Genomic DNA, 11,876 nt, shown 5'->3' with positions numbered 1-11,876 from the left:
GCTGCAGAAAAATGAAAGTTGAACTTTCAAATACTGAAAAAAAAACTCGAACCAATAGTGGTAACTGGGAGAATTCACACTCACACAGTATGTGAACCGACCGCCTGAACTATGCTGAAGAGACAACAACGATTATGAAACTTCGTTCGCCAGTGTGCGTAGACTGGGGAACTTGCTCCGTGGCAAGAAGTGCAAAATTCGATGGACGCCACTGCCTCTAGATTACAGCAACACAAGAAGCAAGAGATGCTGCCCTGAATCAGAGGTTGATTTCTGAATGTGTCAATAGTGTATATGATGTCCCTGTCAGGGGAATCTTCGTTACATCTAGAAATAAAAAACTTTCCAGCAAACGAAAGGGGACGGGGCTGTACGAACTTAGGTGAATAAACCCAAACGGGTCAAAAAAATGTGTGTGAAATCTTATGGGACTTAACTGCTAAGGCCATCACTCCCTAAGCTGACACACTACGTAACCTAAATTATCCTAATGGCAAACACACACACCCATGCCTGAGGGAGGACTCGAACCTCCGCCGGGACCAACCGAACAGTCCATAGACCGCTCGGCTAATCCCGCGCGGCAAACTGGTCAAAGCCGCTGTTTGTTTATGTGGTTGACTGCCTGCACGAATGACAATTGTTGTTTTAATTATTAAGGACATCCATACATTCATACTGCCAGAGTAGAAATAAACGACTTACAGGAATAACAAGTAAGAAAGATTCCATATTATTTTCTCAATGCATCCAAAAAATGAAATTTTAACAGAAAGTTTTTGGTAGGACGCTACATTGCTAAGAGCCAGTTGTACAGTTCCCGGTTAGCAGCCGATTAAGTTGTATGCGGAAAACGCGAACTTTCACTCAAGCACAAATCCACTTGGTTGTAAAACCACACGAACAAACCTGAAAACGAACTCTGCTGCAGCAAACGAACTAAGGCGCATCAAAACACGAAAAAAACACTTCGAAGAACCAAAACGCTAAGCCTTGTACCTCGTCACCAATGTTCTATCCTTTCCCACAGGATCGAGATTCGCTGAAGTGAGACATACACTTTGCAATAACAACTGTTTATTACAAGAACTAAGCTAAATACGACCTCTGAGATTAATGTACACAACACTTGAAAACAATAATGTGTTGAGGAGCAGAGAAGACGACACAGTCCCACGAGGCTGGTAACTCGTAGGCACTTTCCTGATGAGCAGCTGGTGTTGTGACTGAATGTCCCATGAGGGTTAGAGCTCGTAGGCAGTTTACTGGTCCACATCTACATCTACATGGATACTCTGCAAATCACGATAATGGACTGGCAATTCGCCTTCTCAATAATTCTCTATTATTCCAATCTCGAACAGCGCGCGGAAAAAAACAAACACCTACATCTTTCCGCACGAGCTCTGATTTCCCTCATGTTGTTATAGTAATCATTTCTCCCTATGTAAGTAGGCGCCATCAAAATATTCGGAGGAGAAAGTTGGTGACTGAAATTTCGTGAGAAGTTTCCGCGGCAAAGAAAAATGTCTTTGTTTTAATGACGTCAACCCCAAATCCAGTATTATGTCAGCGACACTCTCTCCCCTGTTTTGCTATATACAAAACGAGCTGCTCGTCTTTTCTGGATGTACTCCGTTAATGCTATCTTTTAAGGATCCTAGACTGCGCAGCAGCACTCTAAAAGCGGATGGACAAGTGTAACGTAGGTAATCTCTTTACTAGCACTGTTACATTTTCTAAGTGTCCTACCAATAAAACGCAGTCTTTGGTTAGCCTTCCTCACAACACTTTCTATATGTTATTTCCAAATTAAATTGTTCGTAATGGTAATTCCTAGGTATTTAGTTGAATTTACGGCCCTCAAATTTGACTGATTCATCGTGTAACCAAAGTTTGATGGAGTACTAAAGCAATCATGCGGATGACCTCACACTTTAAATTATTTAGGGTCAATTGCCAATTTTCGCACCATATAGATATCTTTTCTAAACCGTTTAGCAATTTGTTTTGATCTTCTGATGATTTTACTAGATGATAAACGATAGTATCATGTGCAAAGAACCTAAGACGGCTGCTCACATAGTCTCCTAAATCATTTCTATAGATAAGGAACAGCAGAGGAACGCCAGAAATCACTTCCATTTTACTTATGACTTTCCGTCAGTTACTAATGCTGTGTCCTCTCATACAGGAAATCACGAACCCAGTCACGTAACTGAGATGATATTCCAACAGCACGCAATTTGACTACAAGCCGCTTGTATGGTACAGTGCCAAAAACCTTCTGGAAATCTAGAAATACGGAATCCCTTGTCAATAGCACTCAACACTTTGTGTGAGTAAACAGCTACTTGAGTTTCACGAAAATGATGTCTTCTAAGTCCGTGTTGACTGTGTGCCAATAGACCGTTCTCTTCGAGGTAATTCATAATGTTCGAACACAATATATGTTCCGAACTCCTGCTGCATGTCGACATCAGTGATATGAACCTGTAATTTAGAGGATTAGCGCTATTGTCTTTCTTGAATGTTGGTGTGACCTGTGCAACTTTTCAGTCTTTCGATACGAACCTTTCGTCGGACGTTACTGATAACGACATGGTCCCACAAGGTGAGCCGCGCGGGGTAGCCGCGCGGTCTATGCCGCCTTGCCACAGTTCGCACAGCTCCTCCCGTCGGAGCTTCGAATCCCCCCGCGGGCATGGGTATATGTATTGTCCTTAGAGTAAGTTAGTTTACATTAGATTAAATAGTGTGTAAGCGTAGGGACCGATGACCTCAGCAGTCTGGTCCAGTAAGAACTTACCACAAATTTCCCACAAGGCGATGATCACATGAGCAGTCAAATCAAGTACTGCGAAGTGTTGTACTCGGAGCGGCTGGTGGAATTGCAGCGTCGGAAGTGGCTGAGGATGGGGGCAGCACAGCACGTTGGCAGGCAGAAAGTGACAGCAGCAGGCACTGTACGCAGCGGAGACTTGAGACGGTTGCTTGGAATGTAACTGACTTAAGTGCTGCGGAAGTACACGTGCATGGTATCACGTAAACATGCGACATTGTGGACGTAAATTAGTGCCCGACACTGCAGCGCTGGGAGTTTGCACACCACTTAGTGGCAAGAATGGCAGCACCGGACGCTATCGCGACTGTTGGCGGCTTGACTTTACGCAGTACCTTGCCTCTTCTGTTTACAAAATAAGTGAGACAGGGGCCGTAACAGGCCTGCGAAACATACACGTGAATGTGCTGGCTGAAATATGCTGGGCACAGCCCTGCATACTCAATAAACGCTAATATGAAACTTCCTGAAAGGTTAAAACTGTGTGCCAGACCGAGACCCAAACGCTTGAACTTTGTCTTCCGCAGGCAAGTGCTCTACCAACTGACCTCCCTAAGTACGCCTCTCGGACCGTCCTCACAGTTTTGCTTTCACCAGTATCCCATCTTCTTCCTTCTAAACTTCACAGAATTTCTTCTGAAAAACTTGCAGGACTAACTTCCCTGGAAGAAAGAATATTGTGGGGATACTGTTTAGCCATAACCTGAGGGATGTCGCCAGAATGAATTTTTCACTCTGCAGCGTAGTGTACACTGATATAAAACTTTCTGGCAGATTAAACCGTATTTTGGACTGAAACTCAAACTAAGGACCTTTTTCTTTCGCAGACAAGAGCTCTACCAGCTGAGATACTCAAACATAACTCACTACCTGCCGTCACGCCTTTAATTCCTACCTTCCAAACTGCACAGAAGTTCTCCTGCGAAACTTAAAGGACTAATTTTCCTGGAAGGAAGAATATTGTGAAGATATGGCTTAGACCGAGCCAAGGGGATGTTTCTAGAATGAATTTTTCACTCTGCAGTGGAGTGTGTGCTGACACGAAAATGCCTGCCAGATTAAAACTGTATGCCAGACCGAGACTCGAACTCGGGACTTTTGCAATTTGCAAGCAAGTGCTCTACCAACTGACCTTCTCAAGCGTGACTTAAGACCCGTCTTCACTGTTGCAAAATGAATAATGTAGTCTGGAAATATCCCCACAGGCTTTGCTAATGAAATATCCTTTCTTCCTGGAGTTCTAGTCCCATATGTTTCTCAGGAGAGCTTCTGTGCTGTTTGGAATGTAGCAGGTAGGGTACTGGCAGAAGTAAAGACATGAATAAGAGTCGTGAGTCGTGCTTGGGTAGCTCAGTTGCTAGACCATTTGCCAGCGAAAGACAAAGATTTCGAATTTGTCTTTCGATACTGCACACAGTTTTAATCTGCCACGAAGTTTCATATCAGTGCACACTCTGTTGCAGAGTGAAGATTTCATTTCAGTATAGATCAGAATTATCAGCTCATTGCATTTATTACAGCTCAACACAGTCACATAATGCGGGTCGCATGTAGCTCAAATTGGTCCTGCTCAGTTCGTGAACTGTTCATGCCATACTCCCGCTTCACATAAAGTATTCAAAATTTGAACTTCATTCAAAACGCAACAGTGTATCCTTCACAAAATCAAAGGCCCCATGACCTTGAGTAACTCCTAGCTTGACGAATGTCGGGAATATTTCAGGTTTCACTACAGTCGAACAACACACATCAAAAAAGTTTTGCATCACCTCGCTTCCAAGAATTCCGGAACCTGTACAGAAAATTGGAATAGCGATGAACATAAACATCATTTCCGCCCCTTTTATTGCTCAAGAAAACCACACATTGCATGTTGTACCACCACACAGCGAGACCTTCAGAGGTGGTGGTCCAGATTGCTGTACAGACTGTTGCCTCTAATACCCAGTAGCACATCCTCTTGCACAGATGCATGTCTGTATTCGTCGTGGCATATTATCCACAAGGTCATCAAGGCACTGGTGGTCCAGATTGTCCCACTCCTCAACGGCGATTCGGTCCAGATCCCTCAGAGTGTTTGGAGGGTCACGTCGTCCATAAACAGCCCTTTTCAATCCATCCCAGCCATGTTCGATAGGGTTAATGTCTGGAGAACATGCTGGCCGCTCTAGTCGAGCGATTTTGTTATCCTAAAGGAAGTCATTCACAAGATGTGCACGATGGGGGCGCGAATTGTCGTCCATGAAGACGAATGCCTCGCCGATATGCTGCCGACATGGTTGCACTATCGGTCGGAGGTTGCATTCGCGCATCGTACAGCCGTTACCGCGCCTTCCATGACCACCAGTGGCGTACGTCGGCGCCATATAATGCCACCTCCACCTTGCTGCACACGCTGGACAGTGCGTCTAAGGCGTTCAACCGGACCGTGTTGCCTCCAAACACGTCTCTGAGGATTGTCTGGTTGAAGGTATATGCGACACTCATCGGTAAAGAGAAAGTGATACTAATCCTCAGCGATCCATTCGCCATGTTGCCGGGCCCATCTGTACCTCGTGTTTGCAAAGATGGTCCTCACAATGGACGTCGGGAGTGAAGTTGCGCATCATGCAGCCTATTGCGGACAGTTTGAGTTGCAACACGACGTCCTGTTGCTGCACGAAAAGCATTATTCAACATGGTGGCATTGCTGTCAGAGGTCCCCAGAGCCATAATCCGTAGGTAGCGGTCATCCGCTACAGTAGCAGCCCTTGGGAGGCCTGAGAGAGGCATTTCACCGACAGTTACTGTCTCTCTGTACCTCCTCATGTCCGAACAACATGGCTTTGGTTCACTCTGAGACGCCTGGACACTTACCTTGTTGAGAGCCCTCCCTGGCACAAGGTAACAATGCGGGCGCGATCGAACCGCAGTATTGAACTTCTAGACATGGTTGAACGTCAGACAACACAAGCCTTGTACCACCTTCCTCGTCGGCTGTTGGACCCCCTCCTTCTAATAGGCGCTGCTCATTCATGGTTCTTTACATCTTTGGGCGGGTTTAGTGACGTCTCTAAACAGTCAAAGGGACTCTGTCTGTGAAACAATATCCACAGTCAACGTCTATCGTCAGGAGTTCTGGGAACCAGGGTGATGCAAAACTTCTTTTATGTATCTGGATGGCCCATAACCTCATAAATTTGCAGAATTTCTTCCAATTCTGCGTTTGCAACCGTTTCACCACTTATATTCCACCTCTGGAAAAGTGGAAGAGTCCATTGTAGCGTTGTTTTGTCAGCATCTGCTGACGATCCTATATCACTGTGTGGAGCACAATGTAAGTCACAGTGGTACTAGTTTTGTACACCAAGTGTAATTTTTCCACACAAGAGGATGTAATTTCATTGACTAGATATGTAGTTCTAACATGTGATCGTTCTTACAATAGCACAACACAATGGTATCTAGGAAGAATGATGCATTTGTAACACGAAACGAAACACGTTGCTGACAAATTATTGTAACCATGAATTCCAGAACCTTTCTACTGCAGAGTACACTGGGGTTACACAAAGTGTCACCTGTTACGTGGCTCTGTTTTCAGAGGAAAGCATCCGGTGTCTACACAGCACTTGTACATGCGTCTCTAGCAGACCAGTGCAGTACTGTCCAGACGATTTTACTTTAAAATAAGGACTGTGGGATTGATCTAACTCATCGTTTCATTCATGTTGTGAGTTCTGACACATGTTCAGCGCCAATACCAAATGGATTGCTGGACTGGAGACTCCAGAATCGATGGTCTTCGGAGGACAGGATTTTTGAAAGGCTATTACGCTGTATATATTAATAGCGGGCTAGATACCAAATGGAAAATATAGATACTCTTGTCCACTTAGAACTCTTCTTGGATATGAGTATTGACAAATTTGTATCACACCGATGCCTAGCTATTGCGACAATCAGTGTTTGTTAAAGACTAATAATGTCATCTGCGAAGGAAGTATGTTACCATTGTGGTACAGTAGTTGAGGATCTATATGCATCTATGTAAAACCTTGTACTACACTTTCTACTACTAGCTGGGAATCTACTCTGAATCCGTGGTATGAACCTATTACTGTCTTACCAAGTGCACCTCAATGACGATGCATCTTTATGAATCTTTATGAACATGTTTCCCTTACGCAACTACCGTACTGGAGTTTCAGCCATCTAAGGTTTCCTCCTATTCTGCTGTCTGCGTTGCTCTCCAAGAATACACATTTCACTGACGATCCATCATTTGAGGTTACAGTGCATTTTGCCGGAATCATTGGGAAAAATCGCAACTGCTAAAACAGAATCTGCCAGATGTTTCATAAATATTTGGTGCCATATACCAGCAGATCTGTGACATGCGAAATTTCTGCTGTATTTTGTGCAGAGGTGTGACATTACAAAATGGCGATTTCCATTATCGAGCAGTGTCATTAGTGTGACGAATATAAGGCTACATCGTTAATGCTTGTCGACTGCATGGTTTGATAACATGCCTTATGCTCACATATTACAATCTTTCTTGACACGGGATATCAAGAAGCATTCTCTAAACATATAATACTTGGCATGCTCTGTTCATCCACAGAACCACGGAAGAAGTAAATACTTATATCTAGGTTGATGCTCAAATGGTTCAAATGGCTCTAAGCACTATGGGACTTGACATCTGAGGTCATCAATCCCCTAGACTTAGATCTACTTAAACCTAACTAACTTAAGGGCATCACACACATCCATGCCCGAGGCACGATTCGAACCTGTGACCATAGCAGCAGTGCGGATCCGAACTGAAACGCCTAGAACCACTCGGTCACAGCGGCCGGCTAGGTTGATGCCATTTTCTTTGTGGTCAGCACTCACAGTTTTATACAGTCGCCATATGAACAAAATACTGAATATCAGAGCAGATTTGTGACTGGACTGAAGGGTTCCTAGCAAATAGTCTTTTTCCAAAGCAGTTTCACAGAGGAAGACTGCACTGTAGTTCCTTCTCTAGATTGTCGCACAGATAACAAAATGGTAGATATCGAAATGGACGACAGAGGGATAGAGAAACAATTAAAATCGCTCAAAAGGGGAAAGGCCGCTGGACCTGATGGGATACCAGTTCGATTTTACACAGAGTACGCGAAGGAACTTGCCCCCCTTCTTGCAGCGGTGTACCGTAGGTCTCTAGAAGAGCGTAGCACAGGTCATCCCCGTTTTCAAGAAGGGACGTCGAACAGATGTGCAGAACTATAGACCAATATCTCTAACGTTGATCAATTGTAGAATTTTGGAACACGTATTATGTTCGAATATAATGACTTTTCTGGAGACTAGAAATCTACTCTGTAGGAATCAGCATGGGTTTCGAAAAAGACGGTCGTGTGAAACCCAGCTCGCGCTATTCGTCCACGAGACTCAGAGGGCCATAGACACGGGTTCACAGGTAGATGCCGTGTTTCTTGACTTCTGCAAGGCGTTCGATACAGTTCCCCACAGTCGTTTAATGAACAAGGGAAGAGCATATGGACTATCAGACCAATTGTGTGATTGGATTGAAGAGTTCCTAGATAACAGAATACAACATGTCATTCTCAATGGAGAGAAGTCTTCCGAAGTAAGAGCGATTTCAGGTGTTCCGCAGGGGAGTGTCATAGGACCGTTGCTATTCACAATATACATAAATGACCTTGTGGATGACATCGGAAGTTCACTGACGCTTTTTGCAGGTGATTCTGTAGTGTATCGAGAGGTTGTAACAATAGAAAATTGTACTGAAATGCAGGAGGAAGCGAATTGACGCATGATGCAGGGAATGGCAATTCAATCTCAATGTGGACAAGTGTAAAGTGCTGCGAATACTTAGCAAGATATATCCCTTATCATTTAGCCACAAAATAGCAGGTCAGCAACTGGAAGCAGGTAATTCCATAAATTATCTGGAAGTACGCATTAGGAGTGATTTAAAATGGAATGATCATATAAAGTTGATCGTCGATAAAGCAGATGCCAGGCTGAGATTCATTGGAAGAATCCTAAGGAAATGCAATCCGAAAACAAAGGAAGTAGGTTACAGTACGCTTGTTGGCCTACTGCTTGAATACTGCTCAGCAGTGCGGGATCCGCACCAGATAGGTTTGATAGAAGAGACAGAGAAGATCCAATAGAGAGCAGCGCGCTTCGTTACAGGATAATTTAGTAATCGCGAAAGCGTTACGGAGATGATAGATAAACTCCAGTGGAAGACTCTGCAGGAGAGACGCTCAGTAGCTCGGTACGGGCTTTATGTTAAAGTTTCGAGAACATACCTTCACCGAAGAGTCAAGCAGTATATTGCTCCCTCCTACGTATATCTCGAGAAGAGACCATGAGGATAAAATCAGAGAGATTAGAACCCACACAGAAGCATACCGACAATTCTTCTTTCCACGAACAATACGAGATTGGAATAGAAGGGAGAACCGATAGAGGTACTCAGGGTACCCTCCGGCACGCACCGTCAGGTGGCTTGCGGAGTATGGATGTAGATGTAGATGTAGAATAGCATGTTTTTCTTACCACAGAGAAAAATTGAGAATTAAAACTAGTTTCAGGCGTTTCTCTAAGGAGTTTTATAGCAGCTAGCAATGGCACAACGCAGTGCAATGACCAGTGATGTCAGCCAGGTACAAATATAAATGTCTTTTGCCATGCTGCCTGTTAACCTTGATATAATCTCCTGCACCACAATAGGACGCTGTCCAGCTATTAAATTAAAGTAGGATTATCTGTGAAACTGTGTAGTGTTACAGTGCCCCACCTGCTGTGAGTGCACACAGCGTGGCAGCACAGTAGACAACAGGCATTTGTCCCTATTCCAAGCAGCATAACATTGCACATTGTCTTACAGGGGTGCCCCATTGGTGGAAGCAACTCATTGAAATGTCGACATGGACGATATCACACTGTGCATCGGCTGCTCCCGTAGCCTTACAGCTAGTTCACACTAGGCTGGCAAGACATTGTGCCAATAGCATGCATTCAGCTGCCACCCAGGAAAGTTGTGAAGCATTGGTCAGCTGGGTGTGTCACATGTTGGCACTTGGTCAGTGCAGTCGCACATGAGTGCGGGAATCACGATCGTGAACACACTGCTATTCAATGTGCATGGTACCATCAGCAACACAGCACAATGCTCACGGACTTTTCTGATCGTAGAAGGGCTCTTCCACATTTTGTTTCAATAAAGATGCAATTATTCCCGTCCTGACCTATTGTATATGTTTAAACTAAACAGCGTTCTTAAATTAGGGCATCTTGGCGTGGGGAAATCCTGTGGGGTTTTCGAATTTCACACCATTTTAAAACTTAAGACAACAAACACAAGTGACCCGACAAGAGTGATGGCTCCACCAGTGAGCTTAGAAACAAGGCAACTGTGTAGACTGCCCCAGTACATATCCGCTGTCATGGATTCTGATATCATCCGTGATATCTTCAGTAATCCGATATGCTGCACCACTATCCTCAGGATCACTATCTTGGATTGTGATGTCATTTAGTTGGGCAAAACCCATGGAATCTTGCAACTAAGCAGGCTGCGCCAGTATCCGTAGATCTGACATCTTGGATTTAAGTGCCCTGGCAACCATGTTGGCTGTGCCAGTGTCCCCAGGTCTGTGATCTCGGATTGCAAACCAACTTTTTCAGAATCACCAAGAGGACTTCTGCCCGTTTTGGATTTTTGTATTTCGCACCATTTTATGCTTACTACAAGTGTGTTGTGAAATGAGAGCTTGGGGAGGGGGGGGGATCTGACAACAGTGCATAGTAACATCATCTAAAATCTGGCAACAAAGCAGATTGTGCCAAAAGATTGGTAGCCCCACTACTGGATAGGCCTCGGCTGTGTTGGAGAGATTATTTGGAAGGATTGTTTTTTCTGTTTTTCATTACTAAAATACTTTTTAGTTTGACAATAGGTCACTCAGCAGCAAACTGTATGCTATGTAGTATAGAAACATTTTACTTTCAGAACGTATTCGTACTTGGCGTACCTTCCGAGGTCAGAAGCTCCCACTGAACTGAGTCAGCAAGACCAGGTAGGTGACTGCCGCAGCTAGGGCGGACACGAGCAAGCCGCGGTCGACGTTGACGAACCCGGCGGCGGTGAATCGGAGCTGAGGACTGAGTGCGACCAGCCGCAGCAGCGCCGCCATCTGGGGACTCGGCGTGCTGTGGACGGCGAACGCCCTCTGCAGCAGCAGCCGCGTGGCCGCCGCCTCCGTGGAAACAGCCGAGCAGCACAGCGTCAGCGCCGACAGCTTCCACATGTGCAGCACCAGCCACAGCAGTGACTGGCGCGTCGCCCCTACGTACAGGATGCCGACCACCTCTTCTTGGCGGCTCATGGCTACGATTATCTCGTGCGAGCTGCAGATGATGCCAGATATGGTATAAGAGAGGTCCAGTGCTAGTGTCATTCCGAAATGATCCTGTAGAACTTCCGCAGCCCTGCGTAGCAACAGATGTGCCCATCGCAGATTTTGAAGGTTGTCCAATGTACTACCTGGTGGTGTACCTGAGAGACCCAGAAGTGTAGCCACCACACATGAGCTATTTTCTGACGCGACCGTCTGAAGAACAGCACTGTTCAGTGCCTTGAAACCAGCCCACAGTTCCAGCACGAATACTACGAATTGCAGCGTTACTAGAGGGTCAAGTATCACGAGGTATACAGTCATCACAATGTTCAGTATGTCAACATCAGGATGGCTTTCTACGACAGTATTTACAATCAAAGCAGTGCATAAGACGCAGAGGAAAGTGCACAGTGTTACTCTCAGTCCTTTTGTTTTGGTACTTGTGTCACTGGGTAGCCAGATCGCTGCATGATTTAATGAAGCGAAGAATAAACTGAAATGTTTCACCCCCTCTTTTCTGTTCACTGCAAGCGTACAAAGTATCTTACCTGCTCCTATTAACGACATGGCTTTGTAAACTAGCATGCTCACGAGCGATGTGTAATGTCGGAATGGACTGAAGACTG

General features: G+C 45.0%; 1 protein-coding gene across 1 annotated transcript; it reads right to left on the bottom strand.

Annotated features, from left to right (window-relative positions):
- Positions 1-10,893: 10,893 nt before the first annotated feature.
- Positions 10,894-11,571, bottom strand: LOC126335713 (gustatory and pheromone receptor 32a-like). The gene has a single exon (XM_049999170.1). It carries the CDS (start codon positions 11,569-11,571, stop codon positions 10,894-10,896), a length of 678 nt encoding a protein of 225 aa, XP_049855127.1.
- Positions 11,572-11,876: the final 305 nt, after the last annotated feature.

The sequence above is a fragment of the Schistocerca gregaria genome, chromosome 2, assembly GCF_023897955.1.
Source record: "Schistocerca gregaria isolate iqSchGreg1 chromosome 2, iqSchGreg1.2, whole genome shotgun sequence".
NCBI classification, from domain to species: domain Eukaryota; kingdom Metazoa; phylum Arthropoda; class Insecta; order Orthoptera; family Acrididae; genus Schistocerca; species Schistocerca gregaria.
This window is presented reverse-complemented; position numbering and strand designations above follow the sequence as displayed.